This window comes from Saimiri boliviensis, chromosome 16 (assembly GCF_048565385.1).
Source record: "Saimiri boliviensis isolate mSaiBol1 chromosome 16, mSaiBol1.pri, whole genome shotgun sequence".
Classification (NCBI taxonomy): domain Eukaryota; kingdom Metazoa; phylum Chordata; class Mammalia; order Primates; family Cebidae; genus Saimiri; species Saimiri boliviensis.
Window position 1 is genome coordinate 65739297 of NC_133464.1, and position 25815 is coordinate 65765111.

Below are 25815 nucleotides of genomic sequence, written 5' to 3' on the forward strand. Positions count from 1 at the left end.
AGAGCCTCTTTTTGGATACCCCAGGAACCTTACAACACTGCAGTTTACCACTAAATGGTTCTCTAACGAGTATGTAGCTCTTCTGGATTAGACTACAAATACCTTACTTGCAGGATTCATACTTTAAACCTTTTAGTGATTTATTAACTTATAAGAAAAATCTTACAAGATATAAAAATTTAGTCACGTTAAGTAAATATTGAATGAATTGCATTTGTCAAAAAGAAAAAACTATTGAAAATAAAACTATTTTGGAAAATTTGGGATGTAAAGTTCCTAATAGCCACTGCACTTAACTCTTTATAAGACATAAAGGAGGCTGGGTGCGATGGCTCACACCTGTAATCCCAGCACTTTGGGAGACTGAGGCAGGCAGATCACGAGGTCAGGAGATCAAGACCATCCTGGCTAACATGGTGAAAACCCATCTCTACTAAAAATACAAAAAATTAGCCAGGCATGGTGGTGGGCACCTGTAGTCCCAGCTACTCCAGAGGCTGAGGCAGGAGACTTGCTCAAACCTGGGAGGCAGAGGTTGCAGTGAGCCAAGATGCCACCACTGCACTCCAGCCTGGGTGACAGAGTGAGATGCCATCTCAAAAAAAAGAAAGACCTAAAGGAGGCACTTTGACTTCTGCCAAGATGGCCAAATAGGAACAGCTCCAATCTGCAGTTGCCAGGGAGAGCAATCCAGAAGGCAAGTGATCTCCACATTTCCAACCAAGGTACCAGATTCATCTCATTGGGACTGGTTAGACAGTGGGAGTAGCCCAAGGAGGGCAAATCAAAGCAGGGTGGGGCATTAGTCTCACCCAGCAAGCACAAGGGGCTGGAGAACTCACTCTCCTAGCCAAGAGAAACCATTAGAGACTTTTCTGGACATTCTGGCATTCTGGCACAGATACTGCACTTTTTCCATGGCCTTCAAAACCCACAGACCAGGAGATTCCCTCCAGTGCCTACAACACCAGCACCCCAGGTTTCCATCACAAAACTCGGCAGTTGTTGTAGCCACAGCAGATTTTTTTTTCTCAAACACCAGCAAGAAAGAACCACTCATTCCCCTGAAAAAACGGGGGCTGAAGCCAGGGAGCCAAGTGATCTGGCTTGGCCGGTCCCACCCCCACGAAAACCAGCAAGCTAAGGTCCACTGGCTTGAAATTCTCGCAGCTAGCACAGTCTGAGCTCAACCAAGGATGTTCAAGCTCAGTGGGAGAAAAGGCGCCTGCCATTACTGAGGCTTGGGTACAGGTGGCTCTAAATTGGCCTGTATAAACAGTCTCTGGGAAGTTTACACAGCAACTAGGCGGAGCCCACGGCAGCTCAGCAAAGACTCTGCAGGCAGATTATGACCAGACTCCCTTCTTGCTGGGCAGGGCATCTCTGCAAAAAGGCAGCAGACTTTCAGGGACTTATAAATAAAGCCCCCAACTTCCTGGGACAGAGCACCTGGGAAAAGGGGCAGTATGGGTCCTGCTTCAGCCGACTTAAACATCCCTACCCAGCAGCTCTGAAGGGACCAATGGAGCTCCCAGCACAGCACTTGAACTCTGATAAGGGACTGACTGCCTGTTCAAGTGACTCCCTGACCCCTGTTTACCCTGACTGGGAGTCACACATACAGGAGAGCTCTGGCTGACATCTGGCAGGTACCCTTCTGTGATAAAGCTACCAGAGAAAGGAACAGGCAGCAATCTTTGCTGTTATGCAGCCCCTGTGGGTGATTCCCAAGCAAGCAGGGTCTGGAGTAGACCTCCAGCAGACCTGCAGCAGTGTGGCCTGACTGTTTCAAGGAAAACTGAAAAACAGAAAGAAATAGCTTCAACATCAACAGAAAGGACGTCCACTCAGAGACCCCATCCAAAAGTCAACAGCTTCAAAGTTAAATCCACGAAGATGGGAAGAAACCAGTGCAAAAAGGCTGAAATCATCAAAAACCAGAACGTCTCTTCTCCTCCAAGGAATCAAAACTCCTCACCATCAAGGGAACAAAACTGGATAGAGAATGAGTTTGAAGAATTGACAGAAGCAGGCTTCAGAAGGGGGGTAATAACAAACTTCTCTGAGCTAAAGGAGCATGTTCTAACCCAATGCAGGGAAACTAAGAACCTTGAAAAAAGGTTAGACAAAATGCTAACTAGAATAACCAGCATAGAGAAGAACATAAACAACTTGATGGAGCTGAAAAACACATCATGAGAACTTTGTGAAGCATATACAAGTTTCAATGGCCAAATCAATAAAGTGCAAGAAAGGATATCAGAGATTGAAGATCAACTCAATGAAATAAAGCTAGAAAGCAAGATTAGAGGAAAAAGAGTGAAAAGAAATGAACAAAGTCTCCAAGAAATATGGGATAATTTGAAAAGACCGAATCTATGTTTGATCAGTGTACCTGAATGTGATGGGGAGAATGAAACCAAGTTGGAAAACACTCTTCAGGAATTCAGGAAATACAGAGAACACCACAAAGATATTTCTCAAGAAGAGCAACCCCAAGGCACATAATTGTCAGATTCACCAGGTTTGAAATGAGGGAAACAATGCTAAAGGCAGCCGGAGAGAAAGGTCGGGTTACCCACAAAGGGAAGCCCATCAGACTTACAGCAGATCTCTTGGCAGAAATCCTATAAGCCAGAAGAGAGTGGGGGCCAATATTCAACATCCTTAAAGAAAAGAATTTTCAAACTGGAATTTCATATCCAGCTAAACTAAGCTTTATAAGTGAAGGGGAAATAAAATCCTTTATAGACAAGCAACTGCTGAGAGATTTCATTACCACCAGGCCTGCCTTACAAGAGCTCCTGATGGAAGCACTAAACATGGAAAGGAATGACTAGTATTAGCCACTGTAAAAGCATATTGAATTGTAAAGACCATTGACACTATGAAGAAACTGCATCAATTAACGGGCAAACAACCAGCTAGCATCAAAATGGGAGGATCAAATTCACACATAACAATATTAACCTTAAATGTAAATGGGCTAAATGTCCCACATAAAAGACACAGACTGGCAAATTGGATAAAGAGTCAAGACCCATTGGTATGCTGTATTCAGGAGACCCTGCTCACATTCAAAGACACACATAATTCAAAATAAAAGGATGGAGGAAGATTTACCAAGCAAATGGAGAGCAAAAGAAAGCAGGGGTTGCAATCCTAGTCTCTGATAAAATGGACTTTAAACCAACAAAGATCAAAAGAGACAAAGAAGGACATTACATAATGGTAAAGGGATCAATGCAACAAGAAGAGCTATTTATATATTCTAAATATATATGCACCCAATACAGAAGCACCCAGATATATATAAAGCAAGTTCTTAATGACCTACAAAGAGACTTAGACTCCCATACGATAGTGGGAGACTTTAACACTCCACTGTCAGTATTAGAGAGATCAATGAGACAGAAAATTAACAAAGAAATCCAGGACTCGAACTCAGATCTGGACCAAGAGAACCTAATAAACACATACAGAACTCTCCGCCCCAAAATTCACAGAATATGCTTTCTTCTCAGCACCACATCACACTTAATCTAAAATTGACCACATAATTGGAAGTAAATCACTCCTCAGCAAATGCAAAAGAATGGAAATCATAACAAACAGTCTCTCAGACCACGGTTCAATCAAATTAGAACTCAGGATTAAGAAACTAACCTACAACCACACAACTTCATGGAAACTGAACAAATGGCTCTTGAATGACAACTGGATAATAATTAAATGAAGGCAGAAATAAAGATGTTCTTTCAAACCAATGAGAATGAAGACACAATCTACTGGAATCTCTGGGACACATTTAGAGCAGCGTCTAGAGGGAAATTTAAAGCACTAAATACCCATATGAGAAGTGATGAAAGATCTAAAATTGACACCCTAACATCACGATTAAAAGAACTAGAGGATCAAGATCAAACAAACTCAAAAGCTAGCAGAAGACAAGAAATAACTAAGATCAGAGCAGAACTGAAGGAGATAGAGACATAAAAAGCCCTTCAAAAAATCAATAAATCCAGGAGCTGTTTTTTTAAAAAGATCAACAAAATAGATAGACTGCTAGCCAGACTAATAAAAAAGAAGAGAGAGAAGAATTGAATAGATGCAATAAAAAAGAAGAGAGAGAAGAATTGAATAGATGCAATAAAAAATGATAATGGGATATCACTGATTCCACAGAAATACAAACTACCATCAGAGATTATTACACACACCTCTATGCACATAAACCAGTAAATGAAGAAGAAATGGATAAATTCCTGGACACTTACATCCTCCCAAGACTAAGCCAGAAAGAAGCTGAATACCTGAATAGACCAGTAACAAGGTCTGAAGTTAAGGCAGCAATTAATAGCCTACTAACCAAAGACAGTCCAGCATCAGACAGGTTCACAGCCAAATTCTATCAGAGGTACAAAGAGGAGTTGGTACCATTCCTTCTGAAACTATTCCAAACAATACAAAAAGAGGGTATTCTCCCTAACTCATTTTATGAGACAAACATCATCCCGATACCAAAACCTGACAGAGACACAACTAAAAAAGAAAATTTCAGGCCAATATTGATGATGAACATTGATGTAAAAATCTTCAATAAAATACTGGCAAACCAAATCCAACAGCATATTAAAAAGCCTATCCATCACAATCAAGTCAGCTTCATCCCTGGGATGCAAGGCTGGTTCAAAATATGCAAATCTATAAACATAACCCATCACATAAACTGAACCAAAGACAAAAACCACATGATTATCTCAATAGATGCAGAGAAGGCCTTTGACAGAATTCAATTCAATTTTAGCCCTTTGTGCTAAAAACTCTCAATAAACTAGGTTTTGATGGAACATATCTTAAAATAATAAAAGCTATTTACAAGAAACCCACAGACAATATCATACTGAATGGGTAAAAACTGGAAGCATTCCCTTTCAAAACTGGCACAAGACAAGGGTGCCCTTTCTCACCACCCCTATTCAACACAGTATTGGAAGTTCTAGTAAGGGCAATCAGGCAAGAAAAAGAAATAAAGGATATTCCGTTAGAAAAAGAGGAATTCAAATTGTCTCTATTTGCAGACAACATGATGGCATATTTAGGAGACTCCATTGTCTCAGCCCAAAATCTCCTTAAGGTGATAAACAGTTTCAGCCAAGTCTCAGGATACAAAATCAATATGCAGAAATCACAAGCATTCCTATACACTAATAACAGACAAACAGAGAACCAAATCATGAGTGAACTCCCATTCACAATTGCTACAAAGAGAATAAAATGCCTAGGAATACAATTAACAAGGGATGTGAAGGACCTCTTCAAGGAGAACTACAAACCACTGCTCAAGGAAATAAGAGAGAACACAAAAGATGGAAAAACATCCCATGCTCATGGTTAGAAAGAATCAATATCATGAAAATGGCCATATTGCCCAAAGTAATTTATAGATTCCATGCTATCCCCATCAAGCTACTGTTGACTTTCTTCACAGAATTGGAAAAAAAAAAAAACCTTAAACTTCATATGGAACCAAAAGAGAGCCCACATAGCCAAGACAATCCTAAGCAAAAAGAACAAAGCTGGAGGCATCATGCTACCTGACTTCAAACTATACTGCAAGTCTACAGTAATCAAAACAGCATGGTACTGGTACCAAAACAGAGAGGTACCAATGGAACAGAACAGAGGCCTTGGAAGTAACACCACATATCCATAACCATCTAATCTGTGACAAACCTGACAAAAACAAGCAATGGGGAAAGTATTCCCTATTTAATAAATAGTGTTGGGAAAACTGGCTAGCCATGCGCAGAAAGCTGAAACTGCATCCCTTCCTCACACCTTATACAAAAATTAACTCCAGATGGATTAAAGATTTAAACCTAAGACCCAACATCATAAAAACCCTAGAAGAAAACCTAGGCAATACCCTTCAGGACATAGGCATAGGAAAGGACTTCATGACTAAAACACCAAAAGCAATGGCAACAAAAGCCAAAACAGACAAATGGGACCTAATTAAACTTCAGAGCTTCTGCACAGCAAAATACACTAACATTAGAGTGAACTGGCAACCAACAGAATGGGAAAAAATTCTTGCAATCTACCCATCTGGCAAAGGGCTAATAACCAGAATCTACAAAAAACTTAAACAAATTTACAAGAAAACAAACAACCCCATCAAAAAGTGGGTGAAGGATATGAACAGACACTTCTTAAAAGAAGATATTTATACAGCCAACAAACATAGGAAAAAAAGCTCATTATCACTGGTTGTTAGAGAAATGCAAATCAAAACCGCATTGAGATACCATCTCATGCCAGTTAGAATAGCCATCATTAAAAAATTGGGAGACAACAGATACTGGAGAGGATATGGAGAAATAGGAATGCTTTTACACTGTTGGTGGGAGTATAAATTAGTTCAACCACTGTGGAAGACAGTGTGACAATTCCTCAAGGATCTAAAACTAGCAATACCATTTGACACAGAATCCCATTATGGGATATATACCCAAAGGATTATAAAACATTTAATTATAAAGACACATTTACAGATATATTTATTGCAGCATTGTTTAAAATAGCAAAGACTTGGAACCAACCCAAATGCCCATCAAAGATTGGATAAAGAAAATGTGGTACATTGATACCATGGAATACTATTCAGCCATAAAAAAGGATGAGTTCATGTCTTTTGCAGGGACATGGATGAAGCTGGAAACCATCATTCTCAGCAAACTGACACAAGAACAGAAAACCAAACACAGCATGTTCTTACTCATAAGTGGGTGTTGAACAATGAGAACACATGGACACAGGGAAGGGAACATCACACACTGGGGCCTGTTGGGGATAGGGGGCTAGGAGAGGGATAGCAGGGGGTGCAGGGATTGGGGAAGGATTACATTAGGAGAAATACCTAATGTAGATGACAGGGGGATGGATGAGGCAAATCACCATGGCACATGTATACCTATGTAACAAATCTGCATGATCTGCACATACACCCCAGAACTTAAAGTATAGTAACAAAATAAAGGAGGCACTTTTGGCTGACATATTGACTGATGGAGGAATGGTAGTAAGAAAATTTTCTTTACTGAGACCTTTCATTCTAACCTACATATTAATGTATGAAGTTGATTAGGGCAAATAATCATACAGTCATCTCAAAGTAAACTCAAAACATTCACCACCACCACTACCACATCCACACCCTAAAAACCACTCAGCCTCCTTATCCTTTTATGCCTAATTAAAGGCATCACTCCTCACTTGGTGACCTAAGCCAGGAACTTGGCAGTCACAAAGCAGTTTCTCCTTACTCCCATATTTGATTCCTCACCAAATTCTGTTGACTGTCTTAGATCCATCCCTGCCTCTCCTTCAGCACAGATTTTACTTGGTTCAGGTGTTAACTTCCCCACCCATCCAGACTCTATGGTTATTTCCCAACTGGTTACACGTATATGGTCTCACCTCTCTCCAATACATGCCATATACAGCCAGAGAGGATCTAAAATGCAAATCTGTTTATGTCATCCCCTTTCTATGTCTTGTAATGGTTCCTAATGCCTAAAAAATAAAGTCCTAATTCCTTTGCAAGTCATTCAAGGGCCCTTTTAATCTGGTTCCAGCCTTTCTTTTTAAAATCAGCTTGGCTGCTTGCCTGTATGCATCATACCTTCTTCCTATCTACAGTTTCAAAGTCTAAAATTGTCAGACTTGAAGTGCCAAGTCATTTTATCTCACTGTGTAGGATAATATTTGACCCTGTATCCACTTAAACTAGTTGACTTATGTTTAGATCTAAACCAAGAACCAATTTATTTCTTGATCACCTCTGCGAAGCTGATACTTTGGTCACCACAATGCCTGTAAATGCCCCAATATAGCAATTATTTGATCATATACCCATTTAACCTACTAGAACTTCCCTACTGTGAGAAGGGTAGGGAGGGACATAGCAGATCTTGGCATGGGAGGAGAGTATGTAGTTTGGCATTTCATTTATCAGCATCACCACAACAACCACTAAAATATTTACTGAACATCGGTGAGTCAATGATGAAAGAGTTCAGAAGAAGAAATTTCAGGGAAATGGAACAGCAGAAGCAAAGGCTCAGAAGCAATAGTAAACGTTCGGTAGGCAAAGACCATTCCAAGGTGTTTTTTTCCTCCTATCACTGCTAAATTGAAGGTTTTTATAAAGGGGCTAAAGATGAGGAAAGTAGCCAGTCTGCATAAGCAGTGACTCAAGTAGAAGATGAAACCAAAGCATAACCCAAAGACTTCTGCCTGGGGGACTGGAAGATTGGTGACACCTTGATGGAAAATGATAAGCCTGAATTGTACATTCAGACCAGTTCTCACCACTTAAATTTGAAAAAAAGAGGAAAAACAAAACAGAATAGTTACTACAAATTACCTACAAACATCCTTGCCAGGCTGAGGATTTACCAATTTTCATACTAAGAGTATTGTTGGCAGAAGAAAGAATATGACCGAGAGTAAATGGTAGGAAGTATTTAATATTAACATTATTATAATCGCCATAATTATCTTCTAGGGAGGAGCTTGCATTCAGACAATACTGTTTCTTAAGATTCACTACAACGGCTATTTTCCAGATAAAAAAAGTTTGACATGTTTACATTCCATTAGATTGAGGCAACTAGAAACAGTAAATATTCTTGAGTACATACTGCCACCCAGTGGATATATCTGCATGATGAACAAAGTATTCGCAGAGGAAGAGGACAAAGGAAGACAGGAAGAGATTATGACCATGCTAGTGCTAAAGTTTTCTTTGCATTCAACATCACATGCTTGATTACTACATCGTATATAATCCCAAACTGAATTACACCGCTCATTCAAAATTCTAGACTAGACTTTAATATACATTTTCAAAGTAGTCTGAAAAATATTGCCAGAGGCTTTTGGCAATGGGAAAAAAATATTGTGTGTGCCTGCCACCACTATAGATACTAACTTCTCATTAATATTAATAAAACTTATGTCCCTGAATTTCCAATAAGATGAGTCAGAGATACTTAACTTCTAGTACGGCAGAAAGAGGACTGTCAAGGCAGAGATTAGACAGTGGAAAAATCTGGCAAACATTGCCTTAGCCAGATGATCAACAATACTAAGTCATGTTGGTAGTACATACCTTGGATATGGTAATCTTGACTCCCTAGGATACTAAGAACTCTGGCATGAAGTCTAAAGAGAATTACATTTTTGGCATAATAATCTTGGATTTCCCTTGATCTGAAAGCAACTAAAGGTTTACTAGAATGGAAATACATGGAGACAGTGGATGGAATTTGGGTTACTTAAATTAATATTGAGGCCATATTCATGTAGAGACTTCCCAGGATTTTTAGAGAAGCACAAAAATATCCTTCTCATGGGGTTACTCCAAGAGCCCTGGTATTCTGTAGATAAGTCCAATTCTATTTGTGTTTCCTAAAAAGGAATACTACAATTTATGGAACTGAAATGACATTGAAAGTCTAAGAAAAACTGCTTGTCTGAAAGTTTTTTTTTTTTTTTTTTTTTTTTTTGCTAAATTTATGCATTATCTTCTCCAAGAAGTTTACACATCCATGTGTGAACACTTCTGGATACGAAATCTACCAACTAATGTGTTCTCCATTGTAAGGTATGAGATTTATTGATCTCACCATACTTACAAGATGATAAATTAGCCTATCACTGTTTCATAAAGGTTGGCAGAAGACATGAGACAAAAGACTTCATTATTCATGCTTAGCAAGCAGCATGAACATCATATTTCAGTTAGTTCTCCTTGTCCCCTAAGTCCTGTGGGGCACCACAGAGGGGTCCAGGTATATCTTGTGCATACAGTGGATTTGTGTTCTAGGTTAGGAATACTGAGTTCAGCGAATCCACTACTTTTATGATAAGCAGAAAGTAACGTGGCTGTTTTTCCAAAGTTGGACCTTAACTTATCCCTTAAGGTTGCTTGCTGCAAACACAATCTTGAAAAATGATTGTATTAAAAAGACGTCAAAGGTTTGCACTCTTGGTATGCCCAGGAAAAATATTCTGGGAGGCTTAAGGCCTATTGGCAATTGTCTTTCTTAACATTCATACAAAGCCAAATTCAGCCTTCCTATAATTTCCACTAATTGGTTCTGTGTTTTCCACTCTCTTTGGTATTTTGTATGTCAAACTCCTGCAGTGTGCTACCTTATTGCCACTGAGATTTATTTTCTCTGCGCTGATGATTTCTAATGCCTTTGAGACTGTTCCTCCATGATCATATATGACTTTGGGCTCTCTCACCATTAGTATTGCTTTCCTCTGAACTTGTTTAGATGTTACTTCCCAAAACGGACTACGATAATCCAAGTGTGGACCATAAACTGTTATTTAGCTATACACTTCCATTCTACTCTTATGCCAGTGGATGGAAACTATGTAGTTTTTCGTTAAAGGAATCATTATGCCAAACAGATTCCATTTAATATAACAAAGTGTAAGAGTAAGCTCCTTCTTTTGAATAGTTGCTGTTTAACACTTCTAGCAGAAAAGTATTGTCATTACTGTCTGTATTTTGCAAATTATGGACCTCTTTGAAACTGTTTGTTTTCCATGTTAATATAAATGGCATATGACTCTCATACTCCTTTTTGGGGGTTGAGGGGGTATACTGTCTCACTCTGTTGCCCAGCCTGGAGTGCAGTGGTGCAATCATGGCTCACTACAGCCTCGATCTCCTGGACTCAAGCAATCCTCCCAGCTCAACCTCTAAAGTAGCTGGGACTACAGGCATGTGCCACCATGCCTGGCTAATTTTTTTTTTTTTTTGGTAGAGATGGGGGTCTCACTATGTTGCCTAGGCTTCATATTCTTTGTTCAAATAAGAATCAAACAGTCACAGGCTTTTGTTTTCTCCTCCAACCCATGCATATAGAAGAGTAGGGGATTGACAATGTTTGTCTTCTGCTTTAACAAAGAAAATGGACATGTACATTTACTTTTTCAAAAACAGAGAGGTTACTTTAGATATTATTATAATTTTTTAAAAATTATAACTAAATTACAAACACAGAAAAGTAGGGAAAACAGTATAATGAAGCTCTGGATGCTCATCACTCAGATTCAACAATTAAAGACTTTTGCCACATTTGTATCATCTATGCCTTTTTATTATTATTATCATTATTAAAGCTTTAGCGGCATCTCTCAAAAAACACATCAGTTTATCCCTACATAGTTCAATATGTATGGACATGGATATTTCTAACATAACTTCAATGTCATTACATCTAACAAGATTAACAATACTTCTTTAGTGTCATTTAATACCTATTCCACATTCAAATTTCCACAATTATCTAAAAACACGTCTTTAGAGTTGGCTTAATCAAACTCCAAACTAGGTCCACTCATTGCTTGTGATTGCCATGTCTTATAAATCTCTTTTAATGTAATAGTCCTCCTCTCATTCTTTCTTTTAATTCTTATCATTGACCATTTACAAAAATTAGATCAGTTGTCCCATATTTTGAATTGTGGTGTCCTTTAACTTACTTCTTCCTTCTCCAAATTTCTTATAAACTTGTGGTTAGCTCTAGAGCTTGATTAGATTCAGACTTGACATTTGTGGAGGGAATATTTCAAGGTGTTTCTGTGTACTGCCTATTCTAGCAGATTGAGAAGCAAAAATGGTCGCCACTCTGATGAAATCATGCAAGGAATTATCCATTGACGCTCATTTTACTGAGTCTTCCTTCTTTCCTAGAAATGTGATTTCCCATAAAATATAACAGAGTGTAACGTGAGATTTTTCCTGTTGTGCAGTCTTTGCTGAGAGGCCAAAGCTAAGAGCTGCAGCCCCATATTCTAAAGAATCAGACACAAGAAGAATTTGCTAAAAGGTGGTCACCACAAAACATCCTGGGACCCGAAGCCATCATCTACTTGCAGACATTAAAGCTTCAGAAGAAAAAATTTTGAGTTTTTTTGTTTTGTTTTGTTTTGTTTGGAGACAGAGTCTTACTCTGTTGCCTAGGTTGGAGTGCAGTAGTGTGATTTCAGCTCACTGCAACCTCTGCCTCCCAGGTTCAAGTGACTCTCCTGCCTCAGCTTCGCAAGTAGCTGGGACTACAGGAGCCCATCATCATGCCTAGTTAATTTTTTGTATTTTAGTAGGGACAGGGTTTCACTGTGTTGCCCAGGCTGGTCTTGAACTTCTGAGCTCAGGCAATATGCCTGCCTCAGCCTCCCAAAGTGCTGGGATTACAGGCTTGAGCCACTGCACCCAGCTGAGAATTTTTTAAAGAGTATTATCATAGTCTTGTGCATTTCCCTTTACTCAAAAAAAAAAAAAAAAAGCCCCAACTCTCTCCATCAGAGCCAGGTGCTGCAGGGAACCAAAGCAGATCAGTAAGTTTTATTAAATTCGGCCTGTGGTCCTCTATGTTGAGTTGAGTACACTGTGACCTTTGCCCTACTCTCCTCTGCTTAAGTCTATAAAGAAGAAGGCTGGCTAGTGCCTAGAGCTCCCCGGATAGCAAAGAGACAAGGCTATGTTGGGAATGGTTTGCACATCTAGAATTTGGTGGGGCAAAAATGCCAAGTTTCCTGTGGGTTAAGAGACCACAGTTAGGCTACAGTGGTCTTTGTAAAATAGGAAGAGGCTGTGTAGAGCCCATCATCAAAGCTGGATGGGTGTGGTAATGGTTAGCTGGAGAACACTTTGTCTGACTTTGTGTGTGGTAGTGGTGGGGAGGCGAGTTGCAGAGGTGTCCCACTAAACCAACCTATTTCCCATCCTTCCTTGCTATCAAAACCCTGGCATTAGTAGGTGAAAAAGATGGGCACAGTAGGGAAAACAGAGAACAGATCACGCCTTATGCTGCAGTATTTGTTCCAAGTTGGGGAGGGGAGAAGCTCTAAGTTAAATCAGGTTAGACTTATTAATACTCTAAAGTTTACTACAAGTGAAACAGAAATGTCTAAAGATGAGTAAAGAAACATAGCTGAATGCTTTAACACAGATCACCACTGCAAGCATTACTTGTAGTGCTTTAATTATTACTATTTTATTATTATTTGGAGACAGAGTCTCACTCTATCATCCAGGCTGGAGGGCGGTGGTACGGTCTCAGCTCATGTCAACCTCCATCTCCTGTGTTCAAATGATTCTCCTACCTCAGCCTCCTGAATAGCTGGGACTAGAGACGCATGCGACCATGCCAGGCTAATTTTTGTATTTTTAGTAGAGATGGGGTTTCACCATGTTGGCTAGGCTAGTCTCGAACTCCAGACCCTCTGGTGATCCACTCACCTTGGCCTCCCAAAGTGCTGGGATTACAAGTGTGAGTCACTGCACCTGGCCTGCAGTACACAATAAGGATAAATGTATCATTATTATTTAAATAAATTCAACTAAACATTGAAGATATAAAAGTACCTAGTGAGAAGGGGTCCTCAGAACAGGTTATACATTAGAATCCTTCAGGAAGCTTTAAAAGCCTGACATTGTCCTACCCCAGATTCTGATTTAATTGGTCTGGAATGTGGCTTAGACATCAGCGTTTTTAAAGCTTAGCAGGTGATTCTATTATGTAGCCCAGGTTGAAAACTACTATAAAAAGAGAGATTACCAAAAGAGAAAAAAGCTATTTGACTACTTTACTATCAAACATCAACAGAATTATTGAAAAGTTGGAATTTTCATGGAAAAGATCTACATATTTGATCACTCTCTGGGTCACTGTCATAGAGATTTGATAAAACAGTTTGCATTTCTTTCATTAAAGGCATGGACAGGGTATAGTATAAGATAAATACCAAAAATTTATTATTACAGGAGTGGAAATAATTAGTTTTTTGAAATAAATACTGGTTTCTAACATATATGATTCCCACAGGAGAGATGTATCCAAAAGCAGTATTTTTTCTTTTTCAATTTTTTTGCTTTTATTATTTTTAATTGACACATAATTGTACCTTTTATAGGGCACAGTATGATATTTTGATACATGTATACAATGTGTAATGATCAAATCAGGGTAATTAGCATATTCAATACCTCAAACATTTATAATGTCTTTGTGTTGGAAACATTTAAAGTCCGCTTGTTAAGCTATTTGAAAATATACAATAAATTGTTAATTATAGCTACCCTACAGTGCTATAGAAAACTAGCTCATATGCATCCTACCTAGCTATAATTTTGTATGTTCTGCAACCTCTTACTATCCCTACAAACCTTCTACCCTTCCTTGCCTTTAATAACCTCTGGTCTACTCTCTACTTCTATGAGATCAGTTTGTTTTTTAGCTTTCACACATGAATGATAATGTGCAGTATTTTTCTGTGCCTGGTTTATTTTACTAAACATAATGTCATCTAAGCACGTCCATGTTGCCATAAACTAAACATATGCCACTAAACATAATGTCCTCTAAGCACGCACATGTTGTCATTCTTTTTTTTTGCAGTGGAATAGTATTCTATTGTGTATATATGCCACATTTTCTTTATCCACTCATCTGTTGATGGACACTTAGGTTGATTCTACATCTTGCCTATTGTGAATAGTGTTGTGGAAAAAAAACAAAAAACAAAACAAAACAAAACAAAAAAAACCCAACTGTGAGAGTGCCTTTCAACATACTTATTTCCTTTCCTTTGGATTTAGATCCAGTAGTGGGATTGCTGGATCATATGATAGTTCTATTTTAGGTTTTTGAGGAACCTCAATACTGTTTTCCATAATGGCTTTATTAATTTATATTCCCACCACCAGTGTATTACAGTTCCTCTTTCTCCACATCCTCACCAGCACTTTTTGTCCTAAAGCAGTATTTTAAAGTTTATGTTGCTATATAAGTTGGAAACAGGAAATTCTAATGATGGATAATGAAACATGGACAAATGCCTTAAAACAGATTTATATTATATGCATTCTTTCTTTAGTGACTTTGATATATCATGATTATTTAAATAAACTAAATACTGGAAAAGTAAATGAACCTTGTGAAAATCAATAAAATACACACACTCCAAAATATGATTTATTATATTTATCTTTCCAGACCTTGTATTAGATTATTTAAGGGTTCTTTCTCCCTGATATGATTTGGCTCTGTGTTCCCACCAAAATCTCATCTCGAATTGTAATCCCCACATATCAGAGAAGGGGCTTGGTGAGAGGTGATTAGATCATAGGAGTGGATTTCCCCCTTGCAATTCTGGTGATAGTGAGTCATGAGATCTGATGGTTTAAAAGTGTAAGAACTTCCCCTTTCCCATTCTCTCTTTCCTGCTGCCATGTGAAAAAAGGTGCTTGCTTCCCCTTCCCCTTCCACGATGATTGTAAGTTTCCTGAGACCTCCCAGTCATGCTTCTTTTGAAGGCTATGGAACTGTGAGTCAATTAAACTTCTTTTCTTCATAAATTACCCGGTGGTTCATAAATTGCTCAGATAGTTCTTTATTGCAGAGTGAGAATGGACTAATACACTTTCCCTCTTTCCCTTTTTTCTCCTATAGATATTAAGTTATTATAATGTAATAATATCTTTGCTGGGTACTAAAAATATGAAGGTAAGTAAGATATGCTCCTTACTCTGATGGAGCCTATGTTTAGTAGTAGACAAACAGACCAATATTTAAAAATCAGTTTACTGAGGACTATAAAAAATGATGCTCAGGATGGGCACTAATGAGGCAAACAACAAAGGAAAATATTCTGGAAGAGATGACCCCAGAGCTGAGTCTTAAAGGATGTTTGATAGTTATTCAAGAGAAGCGACATTGACAAATGCTGTGCATATGCAGTGTGTACAAAGAGCCAGCAATGTGTACAAAGCCAAGGAGCAAGAGAAAACATAACTGTGGAAGATGATGGTGATCATGGTGAGAACTGCTGTTGACCCAATAACACAGAAAAAATTATTGCGAATGCCTTTCAACCTAATAAAACTTTCCTTATACAGAAGGTAGACCTTTGAGTATTAGCATGGCCACTCCCACTGTACAGTACAACAAAAGCTACTGAGCTTCCACGTATGATCTGGCATGGTATTCACTATGTATATACTACATTGACAACTAAATTTTGGCCATATCTCCATGAAAAACTACAGGACATTAGAGTATTGTACCCATTCATGTAAATGTTTATATTGTAAAGTCCTTGGTACTTTCTATTTGCTAATTTAATAGAAAGCCTAAGTGAAGGTAATCCTAAACAAAAATCTAAGTTCCAGTCAGTCTTCGAATGCCAACCAACCTCGTTGGTCTGGCCTAGCTTAACGGCATATTCTAGGAAATAAAAAATGCAGAACGGCTAGAGCATGTGGCACAGAGTGGGGACTGGTAGAAATTGAAGTAAACAGGGGTGAGGAGATGACAGTACTTATACACTTTAGTGAGATGTTTATCTTGAGGAAGTGGGAAAGCCATAAAAATTTTTTGAGAGACATAATAAGACTAGATTTGCACTTTAAAACAATATATAATGATACTGTAAGAAGGGATTCAATAAGGAAAGACTAGTCAGAAAGCTGCTCTAATGATATAGGTGAGAGATGACAAGATGGCTTGAATGTCTGTGGCACTTGAGAAAAAGACATGGGAACAGATGGCAGATAGAGAGTCAGTAGTGTGCGAAGGGAAAGGGAGGACGAAAGGGAAGCATTCAGAAACACTCCAGGGTTTCTGAGGGGAGTAGGTTTTGGAGAGAGGATGATGAGTTAAGTCTGGAGGATGCTGTATTTGAGGGGACATAGGATATGTTAAACAGGCAACTCTACAGCCAAATCTGGATATGTATTGAAAAGTAGAAAACTAAAGGAATGAAGGTACCTTGTGAATATGAATTATCAAGTATAAAAACAAGGCTGATGGGAGGGTTAAGAAAACATAACATTAAAACGTGTTTAAAAAATATAAGAAACAGGGAAGAATGGTAAGGTGTAAACTGAAGCAGTGTGTGATGCAGAATTCAGAAAATGAAGGACATTAAAAACCCAATTGTTACTATGAACAAATCTCTTTTCTACAAATGCTTCTCATGAAAATAAGAGCACTCCCTTTACTTCCCCCAACCCCCGCTTTTTTTTTGCGGCGGGGGGGGGGAGTCTTTTGTTTTGTTTTTGGATAGAAAAGAATGTGGTATTTTGAGGTATAGTGTCTGCTGGAAATTTTGTTTAACAAAATTTAGTAACTAGACACCCCAACCTTCTGAGAATTAAATAAAACAAAAAGTCTCCTCCAAATATAGCAGAGACATAGCTCACCTGAGGTGCTTGGCACAAGTACATGGGGAATGTGATGTAAGCATTTCTTTCTCTACAAAAATGCAACTAAGGAGAGTATGAAACGTTTCTCTCAACACAGTTGACATGTAATCATTGTGAGTTTAAACTAAATGCGTTAATCTGGACAAAAGCAGTACTGGCAGATTTCTTTTTTCTTCATTAAGCAATGACCTAGCATGGAATAATGCATTGCTTACAGCAGCTGCCTCATCTTTGAAATCACAAGTACAGTTTAAAAACACTGCCCACAATGGAAATGCATGTGCCCTAGATCAGGGTTCCCATAAACACATCCAGTAAGAATATGGACCATGCTTTCCATTCTTTACTGCACAATTAATAAAAAAAAAATCTATAGGGAGAAATCTATGATTCCACTGCACTCAATTTGTTTTCTGTGTGTGAATTTATATTAGCTGGGGCAAAGAGGCTATATATCATATTAAACACACACATATTTCTTGTTTGCCATTTAGCACATACACAAAGACCCATGCATACAAACACAACACACAGATAACTGAGTAATACTTTCTTTAAAGTGCTGAACTTTCATAGATTGGTAGCATTCTCTAAGAGTTCACACACCAAGATGGATACATTGGAAGTATAACTCTAGGACAACCACGTGAAAACAAATAACAAATACCACTTTGAGATATAAAAGCATATAACTCACCGTTACCTTTCCTTCCACCTTCTGAACATATAAGTATTATTTCTGTTTTGTCATGTTACACAGAAAAAGCTTCTCCGAGTTTCTCCCAAAAATCTACTTACAGAAAAGCAGTTACTAGAGATTCTCTAGGAGTGAGATAGAGGTGGGTGAGGGTTCCTAAATGCTTTTAATCTACTTGAACTACCATATGTTATGCCTAAAGTAAGAGCAACACATTCACTAACTTTAAATGTGCCCTCCCTCTGCCTTTTTTTTTTCCCCACAAGAAAATAGAGTTTAAGATTGATTCAACTTTATAACAAGAAATAGGAGTAGAGCTACTTGTTGAAATATTGCCTCCTAGTGGTAAGATCATCTCATTTGTTTTATAAAACAATGTACTATAGCATATTTGTTCACTGTGCTATTCTTCACAATTTAAAATTACGGTTGGATAAATGGCCCAGTAACTTTTAATTTGATAGTACTTCCAAAAAGGCATTTCATTAATGTTTATTTGATTTATAAACTTAACTCCTCTTATTAATAAAATAGCAATCAATATTTCCTATGTACAGTTAACTGTAAAACAAAAACTTAGATTAAAAACAAAACTTTAGGAGGAATAAGTTCTAGTGTTCTATACCACTGTAGGATAACTATAGTCAACAACAGTATATTGCATAGTTTGAAATAGCTGGAAGGAACATATTAAATGTTCATAACACAAAAATGCTTGAGATGACAGATATGCTAATTACCTTGATCAGATCACTGTATATTATATGAATGAAAACATTATTATATAGCCCTGAATAGGTACCATGATTGTTTATAAATCAAAAATAAAATTAAAAACAAAAACAAAACAAAACTTAATTTACTAAAAATAATCTGTTGTTATACCCCAAAAGTCCTAGAAACCGACATACAAATGTGTGAGAGTGATAAGTTATCTTGTAGAAGCAATAAAATAATTACTTAATAACCTGATAGTTCTGAGTTACTGAATCAACACTTTTCATTCAGTAAAACAGCAAGGAGACAACTTTTCATTGTGTATTTTGGCAGAGATAATACAAAATCAGATAATCAAAAATAATTTTATTTGACTTTAGAATGTTGTAGTACACAAAGTGAAATGTGTCTCTGGGATACTCTAAATTTGCCAATGTCAAACAAAATAATACATAGTGAAGAAGTAGAAAATTATCAATCTTTCTCAATACATGGAATTATTCCTTAATCTTTATCATTGTCATCAAACAAAATAATATTTTGGATGAGTTCAACATTTGTATTATGTGCTTTATATTTAGTGCCTTTCCTGAATTGGAAAAAATGAGATATTTTATTTAAACTTAACACTGGGCTAAGGGAAATATAGAATTAAACAAGAATCAGGTTGTCACAACCTTACAACATATATCAAAGTATTGAAATTGCTGGTTTAGTGACTGTCACTTTTCACTGGATATTAAATATCCTGAGGGCTACAACTGTATTTTTTTAACCTATCCCAGTACCTCCACAAAATGTTCACTGAATGTATGAGTAAATGATGTTAACGAAAAGTTAAAAATATAATTTAGATCCCTTTAATTTTAAAATCTGAAAGAAAAACTAGAGTCACAAAATGTATGTTCCAATCTTCATCACAAAGTATGTGATTTTTGACTTCCACCTCAGTGAAGCTCAGTTTTCTCAGCTGAATAAAAGGGATAATGCCTGTGTATTTCAAAGTAGCTATAAAGGTAAAATGAGGTAATGTTTGTAAAAGTCCTTCGGAAATACCAAACATTGTTATTTGCTATCATGCCACCACATATACATGTAGGAAATATGTATATTAAATAAGAAAAATTTCAAGACGCAATGTGATAACTTACATTAAATATATGTACCATTTTTTTCCCAAATGAAAACTTAACTTCTCTCTTTAGCTGACAAATATACTGAAAACCACTCATCCAAAAAAAGTCCCTTCCTTCAAGAAGCAGTCCCAGCCTTTTTCTCTTCTCTAGTAAATACTCTCAAAGAAGAGTTGACGCCTATGCATCTTCTTCCTCAATGCACTGAAAGCTGACTCAATGACCATTACCTATAGAACAGTTTCAATACATTTAATCCACTGAGTTCTTTTTAATTATCACTTTATTTCATCCCTCAAGATTTCTTTTTGAGTACTTTCCACACCTATCCTGGCTTCTTCAAAACAACTACCCTATTTTTTCTTACTTTTATGACTAATTTTTTTTTAACCCCTTCTGCTTCTTATTCTTGAAATGCAGGTGTTTTTTAGGGTTATATTCTTAAATTTCCTTTTTTCTCATCCTAACTTCTGCCTAGATGATCCAACCTGCTCCAATAGAATCAGGTATCACTTCTACATTGTGAGCTTTGAAATCTTTGTCTCTGTCTCAGGTTTCCTCCTAAGTTCTAGGTCTATATTTCTAATTATTAACCAAAGATTTCTATGTGGATGCCCTTCATTCTGTGTAAAGTCAAACTCATTATCCTTCTCTTTTCCCAAACCATCTCCCTCCCTTTGTTGCCAATCTTGGTAAGCGACCAAGCAGAAATCTTAGAGTCATTAACGACTTTTCCACTCTTCCTCGCCTCTTACTTCCATTATCTAGTAAGGGCAGCTATTGATTCCATTTCCGAAATGTCTCTTTACTCCATCTACTCCCTTCTCTCTTTTAATTTCCACTTCCTTCATTGGATCTTCATTATTTCTTTTTAAATATTTTGACCGCCTCTTATCTAGTCTCTGTGCTTTGGTCTCACACAATTTAAATCCATCCTGTTAAGTATGATGCCATGGAAATAAAAACACATTTTTTTTTCTGCCTACCTATTGCCTGGAAAATAAACTGCAAGCTCTTTTGACACTGCATTTAAACTCTTACTTATCTGTTTCCAACCTGTTTTTCCAGCCCTAACTCCTGCCCACACCCTTCTTTCTCTAGAATATGTTATGCACTTTCAGTTTCATGCCCTGGTTCGTGGTGTTCCCTCTACCTGTTATGGTTATTCCTCATTTGCCAAAAGCCTCGACATTTTTCAGGCCCATGTGATACGTGATTTTCTCTGTCATATTTCCTCTATTCTACCTTCTGGATAAAATTAACCTCTATTCCTTCTCTTCTACTGCTATTAAAATTAAATTTAAGTTGTAGAAGTATTTATCTCCTTCACTGTATTAGACTCAAAGAAAAAAAGTCGTGTTCATTTTGATTCACCTATGCTTAACACAATGCCTGACCAATAGAGGGTATTCAATAATACTGAACTGAACATATCTATTCCTGATCTGTGTAATAAACAAGGAGAACAAACTTTAAGAATAATTCTCATGCATAAGACATATTAGCTACAACATACTGATTTTTGTCAGTTATTACTATAATTAAGTGAAAATAATTTGGCTTTGAATAATAGTAAAAATGTGCCCTAAAGATGAATTATCCATTGTAATCCATTTGGTTTTAAGTAAATCAAACAGCTAAATTTCTCTCTTGCAGTCAGTTTGGAAGGAGACAGGAAACAGTTATGCAAAAATCCAGTCAAATATCTGTAAAATACATGGAAATCAAATATGAGACCCTTACTAGTGTTAATAGAATACCAAAATAAGTATCATGAAGTCTATTAAAGTTTTTCTGTATGTTAAAGAGCTAAAAACATTGTAAAGAGTGAAAAATAATATTAAATCAGCTTGAAGTAACCTTAGGGAAAATTACATATATGCTAAAGGGACAGTGTTAAATCACTGTCATGATATATATTTTATAACTCTAACAAAACCATCTCTAATAAATACTATTTTAAGGAAATCATATTCAATTTTGCTCTAGACTTTGTATCATGTGTCAGCAAACTATAGCCTATGGGCCAAATCTGGCCCCTCACCTGTTTATTTTATTTTTTAGAAACAGGGTTTATGTTACCCATGCTATACTCAAACAAACTCTTGGCCTAAAGCAGTCCTCCTACCTCAACCTCCCAAGTAGCTGGGACTATGGGAGCAGGGCCATTGTGCCTGGCTCCCTCACCTGATTTTTGTAAACAAAGTTTTACTGGAACACAGTCATATTCATTCATTTCTATATTATCAGTATCTGCTGTTGCTCTACCTCTACAATGGCAAAGTGATTAGCTGAGACACACACTGTATGCCCCACAAAATCTAAAATATTTACTGTCATTTTAAAAGAAAAATTTGGCCAACTCCAACTGCAGATAATCATTTGGAAATCAAGTTGAAAATCCAGATAGTTTGTATATGAGAATTTCTTATTATTCTAGAATTTAGAATCTTTATGCAAAGATTTATTTAAAAAAATAAAAACATGAAAGTTGTAAGGGTGTTATGATAGGGAAGGTACAGATATCAAGTACATAGTAGAGAGAAAGGAAATACATATATACCTTTTTAAAGGTTAAATTGTTTTATTTATATACTTTTAATATAAGCCTGCCTAATTATTCTTCATTAACTAGAAAAAGTAATGGCTGCTCTTTATAATAGAGTGTGACTGATAATGAACTTTGCTACCGTTATTACATCACGAAAAAACTAGAAACATCATTCTTCCTCTAGGAATAAATGAGTAAAGTTAAACATAATTAATTGTTTTTTTAAAATGAGGGGAAGAAAAGGCTAAAAGAGGAAGAAAGAGAAAGGGAGGGAGAGGTGGAGAAAGGGATGAAAGAGAGAAAAAAATGGAAAGAGGAAAGAAAACCTACTGTACCTCATTCTCTAATTGATATGAAGCCAATTTGTGTACCAAAATTAAGGCCATCTCGGACATGGGAGAAAAACTTGTCAGGATGGCAAGATGTACAGAGGTTGAGATCTTGGTTCTTGTCCTGAATATTCTGTGGAAGAATTCCTCCCCGTTCTAGAAGAATCCTTAGGAAAAACATTTTTCAAAAGAGAGCAAGAGTTTATTGTCCCAATAGCCAAAGCAATATGAAAAAAAGTATGGATGTTGGCATGAAAGAGTTTCGGGAAAGATATACCTAGAACAACGCATATTGTTATTCACTTACAGAACATGGACTAGTCAGGAAAAAAAATGCAACACTTTATTAGCATTTATCACCTAAGTTCAAATATGCACAGTATTGTCCTCTGGACATAATCTAGATACAGAACTTTATAATCAAAATCAAGTGTTCATTTAAGAAGAAATCTCTATAAAAGTTAACAGGGTACCAGACAAAATTCATCTGGCTCAGCCAGAGTATCAGAGTGTGCTTTTTAGTCATCTGGCCCTTCATCTCCTTTCCTTCTCCTGGCCAAATTTTTCACAGAAAACTTGCTTCTTCGTGAACACCTTATATCAAATATGACTAAAAAGTAGTAATACTTGATTTAAAAAGTCACATTTAAGAACCAATTTCGGCCAGGAGCAGTGGCTCAGGCCTTTTGGGAGGCTGAGGCAGGCGGATCATGAGGCCAAGAGATCAAGACCACCCTGGCCAACACGGTGAAACCCTGTCTCTATTAAAAAATACAAAAATTAGCTGGGTATGGTGGTGCGTGCCTGTAGTCCCAGCTACTTGGGAGGCTGAGGCAGGAGCATTGCTTGAACCCAGGAGGCGGAGGTTGCAGTGAGCTGAGCTCGTGCCACTGCACTCCAGCCTGGTGCCTGCTCAAAAACAAAAAAAAAAGAAAAGAAAAAAGAATCAATTTCAATCTTTTCCACGTCTGTACTAAATGAGGCAGACTCTCGGTTAGGTTTTGGTGACTGGAATAGAAACATGATTTAATAAACATTAATTTGCCTTTGTAGTAATGACAATTTCAACAGTTACTAATAGCAAAACTTCATAAATTAAAAAATGCAAGGAACTATAAAAATCTTGAAAGTAAAAAACTGCGTATTTATATTATTTAATATTTTTTCTAAAAAATATATTCTTCCAGTTAATTAGATAGCAAGAATAATTTTAAAACATCAGCTTCCTGATAGTTCATTACGTTTAGGAGAATTTAGCTGAGGAATGGCTGTGAAGTACAGTACACGCCAATTTTTCTATATGAAGTTTAAGTAGATCTCTTAAAACTAAATGCCAAATGTTTCCAAAGGATTACAAATCGTTCTATTATAAAGACACATGCCCGCGTATGTTCACTGCAGCACTGTTTACAATAGCAAAGACTTGGAACCAACCCAAATGCCCATCGATGATAGACTGGACAGGGAAAATGTGGCACATATACACCATGGAATACTATGCAGCCATAAAAAATAATGAGTTTATGTCCTTTGTAGGGACATGGATGAACCTGGAAACCATCATTCTCAGCAAACTGACAGAAGAACAGAAAATCAAACACCACATGTTCCCACTTATAGGCAGGTGTTGAACAATGAGAACACAGGGACACAGGGAGGGGAGCATCACACACTGAGGTCTGTTGGGGGGGAATAGGGGATGGAGACAGCAAACCACATTGCCATGTATGTACTATGCAACAATCCTGCATGTTCTTCACATGTACCCTTGAACTTAAAGTGCAATTATATATATGAAATATCAGCTTCCTGATAGTACATTACATTTAGGAGAATTTAGCTGAGGAATGACTGTTAAGTAAAGTACACACCAACTTTTCTATATGAAGTTTAAGTAGATCTCTTAAAACTAAATACCAAATGTTTCTTCCTTCACTTTTAAATCAATGATACTAGACAGGAAAATTTCTGTTATTCGAACTCAAATGAAAACCGATTTCATAAGTAAAATGATAGTTTGTGTACATGTGCATGTCAGCTACTTAAATGACCTCCACCTAAAGTCTTCTTAGAGTTACTAATTGTTCTCCAAAACAATTTTCATTTTAGAGCAATAAGAAATAATCAAACTTGCAGTTCTAGAATGAAATTGGACATACCTTGTAGCTTTACGGATGTCAACATAGGGATTTGGTGAGTCAAATAGTTGTACACATGCAGGATGAAGACTGTGAAATGCCTTTGCTGATTCTTTTGGAAGAGTAAAACAGCAAGGTCCTACTGATGGTCCAAGTACAACAACAATGTCTTCCAAACTGCAGCCATATTCTGCTATCATAGCATTCACTGTAGCCATAGCAACACCCAACAAAGTACCTTTCCAACCTGGTAAATAGGAATAAAAAGAGATAAGGAAAGTCAAAACATAGCAAAATTTCACCCAAATTTATGTATAAGTTAAAGTGAGCAGATTTAGTTTGTATATTTTTCTAAGTCCAGAAATAATAAATGAACCACATTATCATGTGGTTTTTAAAAATGAGCTATACTACACAAAGCACCTGACACAAAAGAGTCATATAATGGGAGCTTTCTTTATCTTCCTTTTAAAAATGCTCTATACTTTTAGTTTCCAATGAGATCATAGCTTCTTTGTCTTCACTCTCTTTTTCATATTTTAAAAGATTGTGGTTTAAAAAAACCCACAAAATTTAGTATTCTAAGTATACAGTTCAGTAGTGTTAAATTCACATTGTTGTATAACCAATCCCCAGGATTTTTTCATCTGATAAAATGGAAACTCTGCAACTATTAACAATAACTCCTTGTTTCTTCCTTTTACCAGGCCCTGGCAATCACCACTCTTCTTCCAGTGCCTATACATTTGGTATATTAGTGTATAGGTATATTATATAAGTGAAATCAGTACAGTATTTATCTTTTTGTGACTGGCTGATTTCATCTAGCATAATGTCCTTAAGGTTCATCTATATTGTAGTATGTGTCAGAATTTCCTGCCTTTTTAAAGCTAAATAATATTCCACTGTATGCACATACCACATTTTGCTTATCCATTCATCTACCAATGTTAG

At 37.0% G+C, this 25815-nt stretch overlaps 1 protein-coding gene across 9 annotated transcripts in view; it reads right to left on the reverse strand.

Annotated features, from left to right (window-relative positions):
• LACC1 (laccase domain containing 1) overlaps window positions 1-25815 on the reverse strand; it is a 184645-nt gene that overhangs the window by 151673 nt on the left and 7157 nt on the right. For 7 of the 9 annotated variants that reach the window (XR_012514409.1, XR_012514407.1, XR_012514405.1 and 4 more), the window contains exon 5: window positions 24883-25108. Coding sequence is in view for 2 of the 9 variants with exons in the window: in XM_074387752.1 (XP_074243853.1) it covers window positions 22731-22890; window positions 24883-25108 (386 nt within the window). In the remaining 7 variants the exon portion in view is untranslated. Of the gene's footprint in view, window positions 1-21463; window positions 21550-22729; window positions 22891-24882; window positions 25109-25815 lie in introns of those variants that run through there. The other 2 variants (XM_010344923.3, XM_074387752.1) reach the window with 2 other exon arrangements.